This window comes from Anopheles arabiensis, chromosome 2, assembly GCF_016920715.1.
Source record: "Anopheles arabiensis isolate DONGOLA chromosome 2, AaraD3, whole genome shotgun sequence".
Taxonomy (NCBI): domain Eukaryota; kingdom Metazoa; phylum Arthropoda; class Insecta; order Diptera; family Culicidae; genus Anopheles; species Anopheles arabiensis.
In genome coordinates, this window is record NC_053517.1 from 80,011,320 (window position 1) to 80,029,823 (window position 18,504).

Here is an 18,504-nt window from a genome sequence, read left to right on the forward strand (position 1 = left end):
TATATATCGCCCATATGTGGTATGTTGTGTGTAAGAGGTGTGTGAAATGAGTGTTTATCGCGCCTTCCCTGCCCCCCTCCCCCTGGCCAGTTCGTTCCCATTCCCTTCCACTTTCCCCCCACCCAATATACGACGGATAGCAAACATGTTAATGTCACACCCCGAAAACAGAAAGGTAATAAAAGGTGAAACAGGAAGTGAAAGTGAAACAACAAACCAGTTCAGACTGTTGCCAAGAGCATCAAACACTTCTAACACTAATGAAACGCAAAGAAAAGAATGGAGAAAAACATGCAAGATTTGGAATGGAATAAAAAGCATGAGAACAAGCAAAATCAAACAGATGTGAAGTGATGAAGAAGGTAGTAGTGATTAGAGAGGGGGAGGGACACCGAATCAAGCTAAATGAATATCATCATAAATATGAAACTGCGGTGAAATGAAACATTCATGAAGTAACGGAGTAAATGGAAATACTGGGGAAAAAAACTAGACATACACATATATAGGTATATAAATCCAAGTAAGAGCAAAACAAAACAAAACAAAACCAATCCGGATGAGTGTTATGCAAAAAGCGAAAAACAAAACCCAAAAAAAAGAAAGAAAGGAAGAAAGTGGAATAAAACAGAAAAACAAATGAATCTAACTCCGAACAAATGGATGTATCGGATGCAATAAAAGTATAACAAAAAAAACCGTTATTGTTGTGAATGATTTTTTATTATTAGTTTTCTTTTCACTTCACATTGGTGTAGACACACACACACACACAGACAGACACAAGGATATAAGTTTTATGATTTGCTCTACTAGTGGTAAATTAGATTAGCTCTTTCTCGACCACCTCTGTGTGGCGTGTGGTAATAATTCCTTGTATTTAGTATTCGTTTAAAACAAAAATCAACAAATGCAATAAGCTCTGATAAAACCGTTTTTTTTTTTTTTGAATATGTTCCCCCATTTTGTTGAGTTCCCTCCTATTGATTGCTTGTTAAGTGTTTAATTATCTTTGTGTTTTTTGTCTGCATCAGTTTCGACCACCAGTAGGAGGTAAGTGGTGTACGTACAAAATTAAGGTACGTTTTATTTTTCGTACCGGCAAACTTAATTCCTTCTCTACAGTAATAAAAATCCGGCGGGGGATTGACTGCGTTGACCGCTGACTATGTTCCACTCACTCAGGTGCCCTCACTGGAGGTTCTCGGTACTTCTGGTAAAAGGTTGAAAGGGAATTGATAACTGGCTTGGAATAGTGTTTGAATTTGCTAGTCGATAGTCTCACACAGACATCACGTAGGTAACAGAGTGTAAAGGGGTAAGTAGTAGTAGTAATAGTAGTAGTACACAAACTATACCGTAAGCGGCAAACCCCTTGCGCATCAGTCATTCGGTAAGCCGCTTATGTGCTAACTCACACACTCCTTACACTAACTAAGCTTTGCTAATTTTAAATTCAGTCTAATTAAAACACAAACAAAGAAAAGAACGAAAAAAACATACATCACATACATTTGCTTAATGCACAAAATAGTGCCCACGTGGCACACCCCGCTTAAGCGTTGACAATAAAACAAACCCCCAGTAATAATAAAAAAACAACCTGTTTAAAATCGGCTTCCTACACACATCGACATGTATATGGCATGGAAATGTGAATACTTGTTTTTGCTGAAATGCATGGTAGCTTCAAAATTAAGTAATAATGGTACACTATACAATTCAAGTGACTGGAATAATGTCTGCTACACGGAAAGAAGCAGAGCGCCCTGAAGCAGCATTACGCTTACTCAAAACTACAACAAATAACAACTTAAAAAATGCTCTATCCAACAATCATACCCTTACACCCCCCAACCCCTTCTTTTTCCCTCCCTTGGAATGACTATCGCTCGCGGCGCTTAAGTATGTCGAACAGCACGTCCTGCGTACTGTTCTCCTCCTGCTCGCTGTCGTCCGACAGGTAGTTCCGGTTCTCCACCACCAGATGGTCCGAGTCGTCCGCGTCGCGTGCCTCGTTCACCAGCAACGGTCGGTACTGGCCACCCTTGAACCGTACTCCAGCTGCACTACCACCACCACCACCACCAACACTGCCCCCGGTGCCACCATTGCCGAACTTGAGGCTACCGTTTTTGCCTACCAGTCCACCACCGGATGGGCGCATGTCGTCGTCCTCGTCGTCGTGGTCCTCGAGGTACCCACCGGTGGATTTGTCTAGCGAGGAGAGCGCCGATTTGGTCGTTTCATCCCGGTAGGTTAGGAATTTGTGCACCACGTGGCAGCAGATACCGCCCAGACACATGACCAGCCCGAGTACATTGACCGTGCTGAGATGTTCGTCGTTCAACTCCACCGCGAGTATCAGTTGGCAAATTTCCTTGGAATTAAAAAAAATGCAAAAAAAAAAACAATTTATTTATTTGTTTTGGCTTTACTAACAGGACCTCCTTTCATTCCAATTGTGGACCAGATAATTGCCTATTATGCTACGAATAAGTCATTTGGACATGAGATTGGCATTTTAGAAAAACGCGACATTTTGAAGTTTTAATTTGAAATAGGGTAATTGTACCTGTTTTCGGCAAGGTAACTAAAAACGTGTAATCATGCAAAAACGCGTTGAATATTCCCAACACATATTTTTTAAATAGAGATATACTCGCCGGTCTGGTGGTACAGTCGTCAACTCGTACGACGTAACAACATGCCCGTCATGGGTTCAAGCCCCGAATAGACCGTGCCCCCATACGTAGGACTGACTATCCTGCTATGGTAACAATAAGTCACTGAAAGCCAAGCTCACTCCACTAGTGGGTACAGGCAGGTCTTGACCGACAGCGGTTGTTGTGCCAAAGAAGAAGAAGATACTCACTTGGTATTCATATGCGAGGTTTTAAATAATTTTCTTGCACATTTTTCAAAATATTAAACAAAATGTGCAGAGTTTGACATTTTCGGTTGATTTGTTATCCGCCAATTTCGGCTGGTTTCGATATTAAGAGAACCAGAAAAGTAAACCAATTAAAGTGTGGTTTTTATGAGAGATTCTTTGGTTGCAGAATTTATTCTAGCCCGTTTAGAATTTAAAAATCATGAAAAACAAGTAATTATTCACTTTAAATGCTGCCGAAAATAGGTACACGATAAATGTTGATTTTTGACAGATCAATGCTTTGAGCTCCTGCCGAAACTTGGAATAATAACACACTTTTGATTTTGCTGAATATTGATTTAAATCGTCGACACATAAAACAACATTTCTTGTATCAAATAACACCAATTTAACTATAAACAATCCAATAACTTGAGAGAAAAATAATAATTTGTAAGTCAGTGGTAGCCGTACTCCATAGCGACTTTTTTTTCTTCAGACTGTCTCTTTTCTTCAATGCCTACTACAGTCAGTCCAAAAAGTATTCGTCTAGCTGAATATTTCACAGAAAAAAAGCGAATTATGGCCGCAATACGTATGGGGCGATAAAAGTATTGATGAGGTTTGATAAAGGGACCATCAATACACACGTTTTGCTAAAAAAATAAGCATTTAAATAGTGCAATAGCAACCAAAGTACATAAAAAACTAAAAAAAGTCGTTTGATGGGCGCGCAAAAAGTATTCGTCCATCTAGCTTTTTAATTATCTATACTGGACAAACATTACGTAGACGTGAATTAAATTTATTATTATCAATCTGCTGGTCACTTCCTTCTAAATTAATGCATTTCTGTTGTTTCAATTGCACTTCAAGCGGTCAGAGAGGCACTAAAGGCGGGGGAAATAAATGATTGAAGCATGATGGCGAAAATCGTATCTTTAACTTATGCATAACCTATCCTACCCATTTTTGAAGGTTACAAAATGTGTGGTAGGGTAGGCCTCGTTCCTTCATTTGATCAGAGTTTGGCCATTTTTCTGATACTAATTGTGTGACAAACTGCCATGTAAGCAGCCATATTTGGCGGTTAATCTAACGATAGAAGCGGTTTAATGTCCAAAAAATCAAACTTTACCAAGGAATAAGTGCATTTTGTGATGGCCAATAAGATCAGGAAAAGAGATGGGTCACATTTAGTTGATGGGTCATGCTGCATTTCATCGTAGCTGGTCATGTAATAGCTTGAATGAGTGAGTTGTTACAGTCATGTTTTGTTTGAATAATACCATACACAAAAAGTGACCAAATCTGTTAAGGTGCATCAAATAAGGAATTTATTTCAAATTAGGCTCTACTAACATATTAAAACATGTTTAAATCGCCAAGGTCATACGGCCGACGTCTACCATAGCGAAAACAGTCTACTAAGATGCAACATCAAAATCTCGTGTAACGGTAGCATCATGAAGTCATGATACTAGGGCTCAGTGAAGTAAGGTGAGCTTGAAAAATTATTCAAAATGATAGGAGACGAGATGGTGAAACATATTAATGCAGTTTTTAAGTACTTTGAGTCCCAGTTCTGAGAAATTTTACTTAAAATGTATCACATGTTTCAAGAACAGTCGAGCTGGAGAACATACAGGGCATTGTCATTTGCCCGAAACTCCAAACCAGCTGAAACCAAACTGATGAAAATGATTTAGTAGACTCTCAATATGATATCAGATGCCTTTTTTTCAATGGAACTTGGCCACGTAGTCCGGAAATGCAATATTTGTACCAGAATAATGGGAACAAGTCTTGTAGGATGAGTGTATCAAAAATACGCCTTTTTAAAGGTTGAAATGAGTTCTTGCGTTGTGCAAGTAGTCACCAATAGTCATAAATGCAATAAGAAACAAGATCAGGACATTTTTTGATTCCATAACGTTTGCTTTCATACGCATATTACGCCAAAAGCCTGATAGACGAATACTTTTTTACTAGACGAACCGCACCAATCAAATGACTTTTTTTAATTTTTCAAATAATTTAGTTGTTATTGCACTATTTTAATGCTTATTTTTAGCAGTACGTGTGTATTGATAGTCCCTTTATCAAACCCCATGATTACTTTTACCACCCCTTGCCTATTGCGGCCATAATTCGCCTTTTCCTGCAAAAAATTCAGCTAGACGAATACTTTTTGGACTGACTGTATGTTTGCAACTCACATCAAAGAGACTGTAAAAACTGCCAGCAAAATTACCAACATGGGCAACATAAAATTAATAATTTAAGTGCTATTCACCACTAATCTTACGAAAAAGAGAATGTTTAACTGTTTTAAACAGTTTTGTCTACCTATTTCCATTGATTAAAACATTTTCCGACCCGAATTTGCGTTGCCGAAAACAGGAGAAAAGCCTGCCGAAAATAGGAACAAAACCAGTGTTTGCATTTTCACAAATATCTCTAAAAATACATTGAAATCGGCAAATAAAAATAGCACAACATAAAACGATGGTTTATTGTCCAAAATAATATCACTATCATGAACAATAATAAAAATTGTAAGTTTACGAGCAGTTTTTTGTGAAACTGCTGCACTAACCTGACCAATACTGGTACAGTTGTCCTACAGGAATTTTAAACATTAAATCAAATTTTGACGCAACTAGGAGAGGTAGAAACTCAACCATAAAATAATCTAAAACGAGCCTAAAAAATATCACAATAAAAATGACCCGATAAAAATGAAAATAAAATAGAATAGAAGAACAAATAATAAGAATGATGGACACCAAATATACTAGTTCCGGTAATTAAACACAAAAAATCTAAATTATACCCTAATATTTGGCAATTGCTAAAATGCAGTGCACACTTTTGTGAGACTCACTGTAAATACCGCTTCGCTCACACCTTGTGTCAAGTCACCTTGGGTTTGTAGCGCACTGTCAAAATAACAACGCTGCACCGGCGTACGAACATACACACGCAAAACACACCGCCAACCAACAAAACACGTCCGTTTTGCGCTCAAACGCAGTTTACAACGCATTGTTTTCCTTGCAAACAAAACAAAAACCCACCCAACACAATGCAGAACAACGTAAAGAACATATTCGACAGCTTCAACGACTATCTCGTGAAGGAGCAGGAGCTGCGTACGGTAAGTGTGGAATGCGGGGGAAACAGCTGCCAACAACCAGCCAGTCAGCAGACAACTCTTAACCCTCCCTCTTCAAATGCCAGGAAATACGTGACATCGTCCGGGACATAGATCAGGCAGCGAAAGAAGCGGCCATCGCGCTGCAAGTCATCCACAGCAGCATCGCCGACGTGTCGGCGGCCTGCGCGAAGGCGCGCACCTTCTTCGATACCTGTCGCGAAGGGTACGCAAAGCTGGCCGCACTCATCCCGGCCGGACAGTACTACCGGTACCATGACCACTGGCACTACATGACGCAGCGCATTGTGTTTCTGATCGCCCTGACGATTTATCTCGAGAAAGGATTCCTCGTCACGCGCGATACGGCGGCAGACATTTTGGGCTGTAAGTGTGGTCTAACCAATCTTATAGAAGCAAATTTAGATACTGTTGTTAAATCGATTATGTATGTGCTCTCTTGTTCCAGTGTCCGTCAGTCAGCAGCAAGGATTCCATCTGGACATCGAAGACTATCTGGTTGGCATTTTGCAGCTCGCCTCGGAGTTGGTAAGTAATCCCATAAACAAACCCCCGATTAGAAGTACAACGAACGAACTTTCGCTTCTGAATTCGCTTTCAGAGCCGCTATGCCGTCAACTCGGTTATACTGGGTGACTACGAAAAGCCGCTGACGATTTCCAAGTTTGTCGCCGATCTCAACTCGGGCTTCCGGCTGCTGAATCTCAAGAACGATTCGCTGCGCAAACGCTTCGACGCACTGAAGTACGATGTGAAGAAGATAGAGGAAATCGTATACGACATCAGCATACGGGGTTTGCGGACCGAAGCGACTGGTGCTGCTGCTGTTGGTGGTGCCGCAGCAGCGGAAGCACCATCCGCTCCCACAGCCGAACCAGCGGCAGTGGAGGAAAAACAAGCATAAAGTGACAAAATTTGCGCGCGTTTCCTTTGGAGGCAACGCGATGAATTTTTTCATCATTTCCAACAGTTCCTTTGCATTTGAGTTTTTGTTGGCACTGTACTAACCGGATTTACCTTATGAAATACATGGATTTTTCTACAATAATATAATAGAACAGATTTGGGTACCTACCTTAAATATGCCCGCAACGGACAGGGTCAGACTAGAGGTGTTGGTGAGGACCATAAACTCGCTCACCTCCATCGCGAACGCTATGAACGCTCCGATGGAAATTTTGGCCCACATATCGACCACCACAGCCGACGGTAGCTGCTGCACCAGGTCGTAACCTTCGAGAAGCTTTCGTCCTGCGAAATAAAAGGGACGGGAAAATTCAAAAGCCCTGCTAAGCCACTCTCAAGCCCGGTTGAGCCATACCTTCAAATCCGATGGTAAACGGCAGTACGGACAGTATCATCCATGGCTGCATGTGGAATATCATATCGATCGGGTTGTGCAGACCGAGCTTCGACTTTTGCATGATCAGCTGCGCAAACGTCCAACGGATGCCACTCGAAAGGGAGGCAAACAGCAGGAAGGAAAAGCCGAGCGCATCGAACTGGGTCGATTTGTAGGTGAACATGAACAGTCCACCGGAGATCATGACGACAATGGCCCCAAGCGACCAGCTCTATTTGATAATGTGCAAAAAAAATGCAATCGATTAATATATCAAGGGGAAGGGAGTATCTATTTTTGTCTTACCTTCTTCTCCAACTTCAGCAGTATGGCAAATATCAATATGAAGACGATCGTTGTGGATTTGGTCATTGTGTACCTTGAAAGGGAATGAAAAAAACAAAACAAATGAATTTCTTACCTTCATCGCCCATTTCCACTTCCATCCCACCCCCCCAAACTTACAGTGATATTTTGACCAGCTCGAGACCCCAGTTCGAGAAGCTAATATCGATCCCGCTGGCCAACCCGGTGGGCAGTATCTTGCGCACCGACGTCCGCCAGTCGAGCAGGATGCGCGGTTTGCGCGTCACACAACGCAGCACGGCGCGCACGGCCGCCGCCAGCAGCAGCTTGATTACCAGATGGTACAGTACCACGAACAGCGGTAGCTTAAAGTGCTGCAGCAGATGCCGCTGGTAAAAGGTGAGCCCGATCGAGAGGGAAAAGTAGCAAACGATCAGCACGAGCGTTACGACGATCCGGTTCGTGAAGGCGTGCTTCTTGCGCGTATCGCCCCGCCACCGTCCGCGTAACTTTTACTGCCCCCGGCGGTCGTGGTGACGATGTACTGGTTGTGGTGGCCATAGCTGGCGTGCAGGCTGTTGTTGCTTTGGTGGTACTGACCGTGGTCCGATCGTCTGTTGGTTTCGAGCTCTATTTCTTCCTCCAGCCCGCCGCCGGCTCCTTCCTGATCCGTCGTTTGCTTCACTCGTTCATACTTGATGTTGACCATGTTTTCTTGCTATGGTTCTATTACGCCTGGTACTGGGACGCGTTTGCTAACTTTTAAGGGCAGAATGTGACTCGTCCGATGGCACAGAAAATACTCCAAACTGGATTTTGCTGCTGAAAGCTGTACTAATCCTAAAGGAATCTACTTGGAATCTGCACGCGCCTCGGGCGTAGAAGGTAAATCCAATTCACTGGCATTAAATGCATTCGAAAGCTCGCAGACAGCTATCACATAAGTCGGCGCGTGGGGTAAGATGATTGTGCCGTGTTCCAAAGCGTACTGTGCGTGTGTTGTTCTTGTTTGAACGTTCCTATGGAAACGAAGGAAAAAAGGTCAACTCGGTTAGCATTCGTCCCCCACACACGCAGCCTCGCGCAATCGAGGTACGTACGTAATACTTGCCACGTTTGCCTCAACGTTCACCGGGCAGCATGCAGCGGTCTTTTCACCCCCCGGTACCTATCGGCAATTTGCAACATATGGTAGCGCTTGGGCAAGTGTGCTGGATGTTGTTGACCAGTTGTTCATACCGGAAGCACGGCGACGATATATACACGATAGCGAACCGCGCGCGCACCACTCGCTGGTTGTGTGTTGAATCCCAATCCCGTTCCGTCCAACCTGTCTTATCACGGTCTTATCGCGCCTATCGCATGCACCGCTCACACCCCTGCACACTAATTACCCATCTGGATTGCCACCACCTCACTCCACTCGCTCAAGGTTCGACGACGACAACGCATTCGCTAGTGGACGGGTTTTCGGGGTACGGAACACACCACCAGCCTGCGCAACAATTTGTACCACCACAACACCACTACTGCTGCTGCTGGAATGTGTGGTAAATACAGCTTCGTTGCTTCGTCGTTTCTTTACTGCGACTTTACAGTAACAAACGATTTTCAACTGGTGTTTGCACTGCTCGGAATGTTGTTGTGTTGTGTTGTGCGTGGATGAACGACTGTGCATGTGTCGTTGTCGTCGGTGTGTGATAGCAATTTTCCCACCGCTCTTCCCTCACGGCCTTCGACGGCGCACGGTTAGAAAATAGCAACCTCCAGCAGCGCGTGCTGACGTTTGACAAACTGTCAAACGCGAAAACCAAAAGGAGAGAGGGAGAAAGAAAATCAAAAAAAATTCGGCGCAACTAATTAGATTTCCAGTGATCCAGTAAAGAACGTTTTTATTATGGCCCCAAATATAAATACGAGTATATATTGCTGCTTTTTCTAAAAAGGGCACAAATCATTATTATTAAGTTCCTTTGCTTCGCAATCATTCCATTGCGATTTTAAATATTTTGTAATTTCTGAACCTCATTCTGTTCGCACACTTAAACCAAGCTTATTGCAATCCATTCATTGTCTTCTTTGCATGATTTTCAGTCCGTAGAGTGGAAATCCATCCCATTCACTTTTCCGGCGTACCAGTATCACAGTCTTCACCGGAGGATACCGGTTCCTCTTTGTTTCCCTCCTTCTCCGCCTGCGGCTTCTGTTCCGGCCCGTTTGGTCGAAAGTACTGTTCCGTCTTAAACACGGCGACCGGTTCGTACAGTCCGTTCGCATTCCGGTTCGTCAACCGTTCGGTGGGCTTCGGTTTGCCGAAAATGTTGAGCGACTTGAGCAGCACGTTGATCGTTTTGTCCGGAATGTCTAGCTCTTCCTCCGCAATCTGCACCTGCTTCTCGACCGCGTCCAGGTTCCGACCGACCATTCCGACGAACTGCTCGAGCTTGTCGATCCGATCGCACAGCACGTCCAGCTCTGGCCGGAGGGCCAACAGCTGCGGCACGTTCTGCGTGAGCGCCACGCTCGATTCGGCCTTTACCAGCTCGAGCAGATTTTCAAACTCCTCCAGCCGCAGCATCATCCGGTCGATGCCGACAGAGATTGGCTTAAGCTGAAAAGAAAACGGGTCGAGAGTGTTTATTGCGTTTCGCTTGGAAATTCGGGAAGTGTTCATGCTAGCTACCTCCTGATCCAGATTGGAAGCTTTGAAGTAGCCCGAGTAATCCTGGGCCAGTTCTTCGGCCATCTTCGGTTGCTGTTTAGTGTTTCTCCCTGCCACTTGGTTTAATGTTCATATTTCCGAAAAGAAACGATTATTATCAACGCTTCTCAACGCGCTGCAGGACACGTTATCAGTATCAGTTGTGTTTTTGTGCTGGATTTGTTTTCACGAAACCCGGCAAACAATGCGAGGGTTGGTACCGCTCTAATTTCTCAAGTCTTCACTCGCTTCCTATAGCTTCTGTCGATGAGCCACGCTCACCACGATCTCCTTCCTACCCCTCGCCTAAGATCGTCTGACGTCTCGCCTGACACCTTTCGTTGTGTTGGTGCTCTGTGCTGTCACTGTAGAAGTCAGGTTGTGTGTGTAAAAAACGTAAACAGTGTTGTTGGCCGATCAATTTTGGTAAGTTTTTAATAATTAAGTTCTTATTTTACGTGTAAGTGCCATTTTAAAGTAAGTAGTTGAAGTCCTCAATGCGTGCTGGCTCCGTCGGAAGCGTTACGTGCATGTACCGGCGTAGGAAAGTGGTGTGGTGGACAACACAGCACAAGACAGTGGGTAAGCGTTATCCAGCGATTATAGTGATAAAGAAACATTATTTTAATAGACTATGACCTCTTAACTTGCGATATAATGCAGAAATGATGGGCCTGCGGCAGGTGTTTGCGACTGTGCGCTGTGTATGATTGTGTATGATACGGTAAGTTGTAAGTGGGCCACGAAAGAAGAAGATTGTTTGGCGAAGCTAGGGATTAGGATGCTAATCATGGTGTTTTTCCTTTTTGCAGCCATTTCCTCTATCCTGGAACGTGGGCTTACGAGGAACCGTTCAAGAAGATCCGCCGCACGGCGACGAGTCGGCTCTACCAGCACAACACGCTAGAGGCCCAGCCGGCACCGGGTGCCCGATTACCAAACGTGCGAGCGCGCCTCAAAACGTTCGGGGGGAATTCAACCCTTCGGATCATTTCTCGCTCACATAGTTGCAGCAGCAGGACGAACCGACCGCACTACTGATTGCGGTCAAGTACTGATTGCGGTCTGGCAGGTGAAAAAACCCACGAGTGTGTTCCTTCTAGATGCACTATCGCTACATCTAAATCTGTTGTCTCTAAACCTAATGTTTTATCTTTCCTCAGGTCAACTGCGCACGTTGACGATTCGAAAAGGCGACAAACATTCATCCCCAGCGGCCTACGATGTTTTTAGTGTTCAGTGTGTGCGCGACCGTCGAAGTGTTAACATTAAAAATTTGAATTAACAAGCTAAGACTATTATGGTGATGTCGTGTAGATGTGCGCAAGTGGGTTAAGATTAGACTACGCAAGGCATAAATAAGGTAAGCGCGTGAAATAAGCGCTAAGCAAATTAAGCGGCCGCGTCGGGCCCCGTGGTCTTGAGGGCCAAATAAGACAAGTTAAATTGCTACTAAATCCTTCTCTAGTTTACAATATTTTCCTGCTAGACGCTTAAACCAAACTTACATTTATCTGACTGCTTAGGGCATCCACTCGTATGTGCACACTACATTTTAGATAAATAAATCTAGTTGATATTCTCATAAAACACTACGCATTTTTAAAAGGGGAATAAAAATGATGACATATATTTAGTTTGTTAGAAGGTTTGTATGCACGTTCACTAGAGGATTTTGTCTGGATATTTACGGACTGCATTTCGATTGCGCATGTCGCTTTGCCTCGTCTTGCGTTTTACAAACCCCAACAGCAAGGATGCGGTTAGTCTATCATTGGATTAACCTGGTGGATCTGGTAGCTTGTAGCGCACCATATTCGCCCATGTCATACCCCTGGTACTGAACGATCCAGCCCATAGTCGTTCGCAAGGACAGACAAAACGGTGTGTCACAGAATGTGTAACAGATGGTAGAAAATAGGTACCTGCGGGTGAGAGAGTCCGTTTCTAACGTTTTATTATCAGTTGGTGACACGTTCAAAAGGATGTGCGCAGATCACGGCCCGATCCTGAGGGCTCATCGTTGAAAAAGCCGCTGTCAGCGTGTGATGTCCTCAATGAGGGTCTTGATACGGAACCGAGTGGCTGTTCTCTCCCCTCCCCTCCCGCGTGTTTTTGGATGTGCTTTCTTCTCCTTATGTATGTGGCTTTATAATCATGTGTCAAAGAAATAAACCAAAGAGCTGTTGAACGACGTTTATGTGTTGTTTGTCGCACATTTGTATTAATGTGGATACGATGATGTTATGCCCGATGCAGCCCATTAAGTCCCCTCATAAAGGTCTGGCCAGCCGGTGTGGTATGCGCTAAAGCTTGCATTGGCTGGCATGACCAGGTATACGACAAATAGAAGGAAAATGGAAAGAAGCAGTTAATAGAAGCTTGCCGCCAGCCTCTTCTGCTAGTCGTAGTTCGTCCATGGCATACTATAAACTAGCGATCTACGCGGCCTCGAATCGGGGGCCCCAGCCGTCGCCGTCATCGCCTGGCGAGAAATCAATCTGTTGAAGTCAAATCGTATTGAATTGTGGGTCAATTTTCGGAAAATCAGATAGGATATTTGCGACATTTTTAACACATGAATACATTATCTCTACGCCGATAAAACCAGCTTACATCGGGTCGAGATCAACATTGAGTATCACACGAGCGTAACAATTTTCGGCGTTGGCTTATAATGTGCTGATTGATCAGTCGGCATCAGAACGGCAAAAGCGTAGGATATTGCTTCAACACCAGAATTGGCTCTCGCATCGTCAAGGTCACAGGTAAAACCAAATACACTACATATATATGAACCAATCGCCCATTCAAGATACAACTACAACCCTACCATATACCAGTACCAGCTGATGAGCTATCGCACACAAGCGAGCGGCGCGCGCAAATAAGAGGAAGGGGCCTGAAGGAAGAGAGGACAGGGGAAGGCACCGGGAGAGAGAGTGTGTGTGGTCAAAATTTTTGGCCATTTAAATTTTGTCCACCAACACCGTTGCATTTCGGAGCTTTTTTCTTGCCCGAAAGAGATAGCCATACACTTGACATACAGCTGTCTCGCTCATATGACACTTCCAAGGCTCGCAAGCTCTTTAATGCGAGGGCTCTGGAGCAGTGAACTTGTATGGCGTGCGAGCCCTCGCGCGCCCTCGCAAATCGCTGTCACTTGCACTGCGGGTGGTGGACAAAATTTAAATGGCCAAAAATTTTGACCACACACACTCTCTCTCCCGGTGCCTTCCCCTGTCCTCTCTTCCTTCAGGCCCCTTCCTCTTATTTGCGCGCGCCGCTCGCTTGTGTGCGATAGCTCATCAGCTGGTACTGGTATATGGTAGGGTTGTAGTTGTATCTTGAATGGGCGATTGGTTCATATATATGTAGTGTATTTGGTTTTACCTGTGACCTTGACGATGCGAGAGCCGATCAATTCTGGTGTTGAAGCAATATCTGTGCTACGCTGGTGGTTGCCGTTCCGTGCCGTTTCTGATGTGGCCATTTGATCGCCATGTCGATCAACGGTTATGAAGCCAATTTCAAACGAGCGAAAGTGAAGGAATAATTCCGTACCGGAAATTTGATTTTTATCATGTGTGATACTCCAATGTTGATCTCGACCCGATGTAAGCTGGTTTTATCGGCCGTATGAGATAATGTATTCATGTGTTAAAAAATGTCGCAAATATTTTCTATCCTGATTTTCCCGAAAATTGACCCACAATTCAATACGATTTGACTATTTTAATTGATTCCTCATACCAGTGGCAGATCTAACGATAGGCGGACTAGGCGGTCGCCTGGGGCCCCGCCGATTCAGGGGCCGCGTAGATCGCTAGTTTATAGTATGCCATATGGACAGAGTACTAGCGACTAGCCCCCAGAAGGATGGAAGTTGGGGCCCCGAGGCTGGCGAAGCTTCTATTAACTGCTTCTTTCCATTTTCCCTTCTTCTTCTATTTGTCGTATACCTGGTCATGCCAGCCAATGCAAGCTTTAGCGTCTTTTTAGTACCACACACCCGGCTGGCCAGACCTTACTACGAGGGGACGGTCTATATGAGGCTTGAACCAATGACGGGCATGATATTATCATCCTTTATGTATCCACATTAATACAAAATGTGCGACAAAACAACACATAAACGTCGTTCAACAGCTCTTTGGTTTATTTCTTTGACACATGATTATAAAGCCACATACATAAGGGAGAAGAAAAAGAAAGCCACATCCAAAAACACACGCGGGAGGGGGAGGGGGAGAGAACAGCCACTCTCGGTTCCGTATCAAGACCCTCATTGAGGACATCACACGCTGACAGCGGCTTTTTCAACGATGAGCCCTCAGGATCGGGCCGTGATCTGCGCACATCCTTTTGAACGTGTCACCAACTGATAATAAAACGTTAGAAACGGACTCTCTCACCCGCAGGTACCTATTTTCTACCATCTGTTACACATTCTGTGACACACCGTTTTGTCTGTCCTTGCGAACGACTATGGGCTGGATCGTTCAGTACCAGGGTATGACATGGCCTACCCATTGCGGACAGGCGAATATGGTGCGCTACAAGCTACCAGATCCACCAGGTTAATCCAATGATAGACTAACCGCATCCTTGCTGTTGGGGTTTGTAAAACGCAAGACGAGGCAAAGCGACATGCGCAATCGAAATGCAGTCCGTAAATATCCAGACAAAATCCTCTAGTGAACGTGCATACAAACCTTCTAACAAACTAAATATATGTCATCATTTTTATTCCCCTTTTAAAAATGCGTAGTGTTTTATGAGAATATCAACTAGATTTATTTATCTAAAATGTAGTGTAAACCCCGCACATACGAGTGGATGCCCTAAGCAGTCAGATAAATGTAAGTTTGGTTTAAGCGTCTAGCAGGAAAATATTGTAAACTAGAGAAGGATTTAGTAGCAATTTAACTTGCGAGCGGGGGTAGGTTCTTTATTTGGGGCCCCTCAAGACCACGGGGCCCGACGCGGCCGCTTAATTTGCTTAGCGCTTATTCCGCCCCTTGACACACACGCGCTTATGCCTTATTTATGCCTTAAAGCGTACTTAAGTCTAATCTTAACCCACTTGCGCACATCTACACGACATCACCATAATAGTCTTAGCTTGTTAATTCAAATTTTTAATGTTAACACTTCGACGGTCGCGCACACCACTGAACACTAAAAACATCGTAGGCCGCTGGGGATGAATGTTTGTCGCCTTTTCGAATGTTCGTCAGCAGCCTGTTCGATCGCAGTTGACCTGAGGAAAGATAAAACATTAGGTTTAGAGACAACAGATTTAGATGTAGCGATAGTGCATCTAGAAGGAACACACTCGTGGGGTTTTTTCTCCTGCCAGGACCGCAATCAGTACTTGACCGCAATCAGTAGTGCGGTCGGTTCGGTCCTGTTGCTGCTGCTGCTATTGTGAGGCAGAGGATAATGATCCGAAGGGTTGAATTCCTGCCCCGAACGTTTTGAACGAGCGCGCTCGACACCGTTTGGTGGCGCAATCGGGGCACCCGGTGCCGGCTGGGCCTCTAGCGTGTTGTGCTGGTAGAGCCCGACTCGTCGCCGTACAGCTTCCGGAGGATCCTCTTGAACGGTTCCTCGTCACCCCACGTTCCAGGATAGAGGAAAATTGGCTGCAAAAAAGGAAAAAACACCATGATTAGCATCCTAATCCCTAGCTTCGCCAAACAATCTTCTTCTTCTTTCGTGGCCCACTTACAACTTACCGTATCATACACAATCATACACAGCGCACAGTCGCAAACACCTGCCGCAGGCCCATATCATTTCTGCATTATATCTGCAAGTTAAAAGAGACCATAGTCTATTAAAATAATGTTTCTTTATCACTATAATCGCTGGATAACACTTACCCGCTGTCTTGTGCTGTGTTGTCCACCACACCACTTTCCTACGCCGGTACATGCACGTAACGCTTCCGACGGAGCCAGCACGCATTGGGCAGGACTTCAACTACTTACTTTAGCTAAAATGGCACTTACTTACGTAAAATTAAGAACTTAATTATTAAAAAACTTACCAAAATTGATCGGCCAACAACACTGTTTACGTTTTTTTTACACACACAACCTGACTTCTACAGTGACAGCAGCCGCAGAGCACCAACACAACGAAAGGTGTCAGGCGAGACGTCAGACGATCTTAGGCGAGGGGTAGGAAGGAGATCGGTGGTGAGAGACGTGAAAGCTCAGCTCGACAGAATCGCTATAGGAGGAAGCGAGGCAGCTAGACTAGACTTGAGAAATTAGAGCGAGAGGTACCTCACCAACCCTCGCATTGTTTGCCGGGTTTGTTTTGCCTGTTTGACAGCCGATTTTTGTTTACAACGGGGAGTTGACGACTTTTAGCTTCGATCAACTGCAAAAAGACAAAAACGACGGATCCGCACAATACCGGAATGAGTCGCCGAATATTTCACTTCAAAACTGAAACCTAAAAAAGGAAACATTTGCCTTGCTTTATAACAACCGTTTGTAGCAAATCGTTTATTACGAAATGAAAATGCATTACGATGGAAAGAATGGAACCATTTTATGATTGCTTCGATTTCGCCGCCTCCCGCTCCAGTGCCCGCTGCTTCGCCTTCTCGTACAGCGGCATCAGCTGCCCGTTCTCGGCCAGCGCCTTCAGCAGCTCCACGATGAACGGCAGATAGTTGTGCTTGCGGCGAACGTTTTCCGTCCTGTATTGCTTCCGTTTCGCCGCCTCGTCCTCGATCAGCACGCGCAGATGATTGATCTTGTCCTGCTTGGCGTCCGTCTCCATCTCCGACTCGTCGCCCTGCAGCAGCTGATCGATCTGTTGCTGGTAGATCAGCTGCCGGTCCGACACGATGGCCATCAGGTTGAAATGGATCTCGCCCTTGCTGTACTTCAGCATTCGCTTCTCGATGATGGGTCGCACCACCTGCAGCCAATCCTGTCCCGGCCCGACCGCACCGTGGTCGATCGGTCCCTCCTTCAGCCCGTCCAGCTCGTACAGCCGACCGTCCACCGGCACGTACCCGACGAAGTGGAACACGTCCTCCTTGCCCGAGCTCTTGTTGTCCAGCTCGAACAGCGTTTGCCGGGCGAACGAGTTGTGCACCGTGCGGATCTGGCTGGCATTGCTCAGCGCCAGGCCCTTGTTGTACGCGTCGAAGGTGCAGGCAAACTCCTTGAAATCTGTCAGCGTGCTGCCGAGCTTAATGTCCGGGTGGGTTGCGTTCAGCAGAATGCTCAGGATGGCCTGTGTAGCGCACGCGTTGTTGATGACCTGCTTCGCGAAGAAGATCTTCTCCAGCCGGCTGTCCTGCACGATCGATCCGGCCGGTTCGTCGTCCTTTACCCACTTGAAGAGAAACACCAGCCCGTGCACTGGTCTGTAAGTAAGCGAGAAAGTGTACGAAAAGAGAAATTATCAATGAATTTCAACGAAGCCGAAACAGTGCCGGAATTAGGGGTCGGGCGCTTACTCGAGATCCTTGAAACTGTTCTCATCCAAACTCCACAGCTCTTCCACCTGAACGCCGTCCACGCCTGCGGGGTGTTGGGAACGAAATGTTTCATTAAAATTCATCAAACACCATCTTGCCAATGTTTTTTTTCTCGCCGGATTTTGTTTAACCACTAATTACCTACCGAACTCTTTGATAAGCTCTGTGAATACGCCGGGATCACTCTCGATCAGGCACCATTCTCCCGCACTGTCCGCCATCGGTATTTGCTAGCTGTGTGGAGTGTTTAAGCAGGTTAAAGCGAGTGCCGGTGTTGCCGGATCGAAACAAAAAATAATGCTGGATTTGCGAATTTATTTGAGATCAGAAATAAAACCGTACCAAGGACGCTTTTGCTACGCAATCTGATTTGCCATTTTTTGACACATGACAATCCCTGCGCACCATGGTCGACCGCTGGAATTCATCGCCGAGGTGGACATCCGGCAGCGCGTTTTAGGAAAAAATCATGAAAAGTAAAACTGCTGTCGGTCTATCTTCGAATAAATATAATTTTAATTTATGCAAGTGCTCAAACTTGATGGATTTTTCTTTTTTTTATACAAAAATAATCATTCCTTCCACTGTGCTG

At 45.0% G+C, this 18,504-nt stretch overlaps 4 protein-coding genes and 1 long non-coding RNA gene across 5 annotated transcripts; 1 reads left to right on the forward strand and 4 right to left on the reverse strand.

Annotated features, from left to right (window-relative positions):
* Positions 1–934: 934 nt before the first annotated feature.
* LOC120894371 (solute carrier family 35 member C2) lies at positions 935–8,410 on the reverse strand. The gene is made up of 6 exons (XM_040296904.1): positions 8,270–8,410; positions 7,861–8,210; positions 7,702–7,774; positions 7,375–7,627; positions 7,129–7,304; positions 935–2,380 (listed from the first exon to the last, which is right to left on the reverse strand). Exons 1-6 carry the CDS (start codon positions 8,408–8,410, stop codon positions 1,886–1,888), a joined length of 1,488 nt encoding a protein of 495 aa, XP_040152838.1. The 3' UTR covers positions 935–1,885.
* Positions 5,818–7,108, forward strand: LOC120895476 (translin). Its single transcript, XM_040298916.1, has 4 exons — positions 5,818–6,035; positions 6,119–6,419; positions 6,502–6,581; positions 6,655–7,108. The coding sequence occupies exons 1-4, from the start codon at positions 5,964–5,966 to the stop codon at positions 6,955–6,957; spliced, it is 756 nt and encodes a 251-aa protein (XP_040154850.1). The 5' UTR covers positions 5,818–5,963; the 3' UTR covers positions 6,958–7,108.
* A 1,151-nt stretch (positions 8,411–9,561) lies between the features above and the next one.
* On the reverse strand, positions 9,562–10,603 carry LOC120895477 (biogenesis of lysosome-related organelles complex 1 subunit 4). The gene is made up of 2 exons (XM_040298917.1): positions 10,385–10,603; positions 9,562–10,312 (listed from the first exon to the last, which is right to left on the reverse strand). The coding sequence occupies exons 1-2, from the start codon at positions 10,445–10,447 to the stop codon at positions 9,821–9,823; spliced, it is 555 nt and encodes a 184-aa protein (XP_040154851.1). The 5' UTR covers positions 10,448–10,603; the 3' UTR covers positions 9,562–9,820.
* A 4,578-nt stretch (positions 10,604–15,181) lies between these two features.
* Positions 15,182–16,727, reverse strand: LOC120897092. Its single transcript, XR_005738491.1, has 4 exons — positions 16,291–16,727; positions 16,144–16,217; positions 15,741–16,050; positions 15,182–15,665 (listed from the first exon to the last, which is right to left on the reverse strand). It is a non-coding gene; the product is annotated as an uncharacterized LOC120897092 (long non-coding RNA).
* Positions 16,728–16,891: 164 nt separating this feature from the next.
* On the reverse strand, positions 16,892–18,302 carry LOC120897089 (ubiquitin carboxyl-terminal hydrolase isozyme L5). Its single transcript, XM_040301704.1, has 3 exons — positions 18,058–18,302; positions 17,892–17,955; positions 16,892–17,798 (listed from the first exon to the last, which is right to left on the reverse strand). The coding sequence occupies exons 1-3, from the start codon at positions 18,131–18,133 to the stop codon at positions 16,970–16,972; spliced, it is 969 nt and encodes a 322-aa protein (XP_040157638.1). The 5' UTR covers positions 18,134–18,302; the 3' UTR covers positions 16,892–16,969.
* Positions 18,303–18,504: the final 202 nt, after the last annotated feature.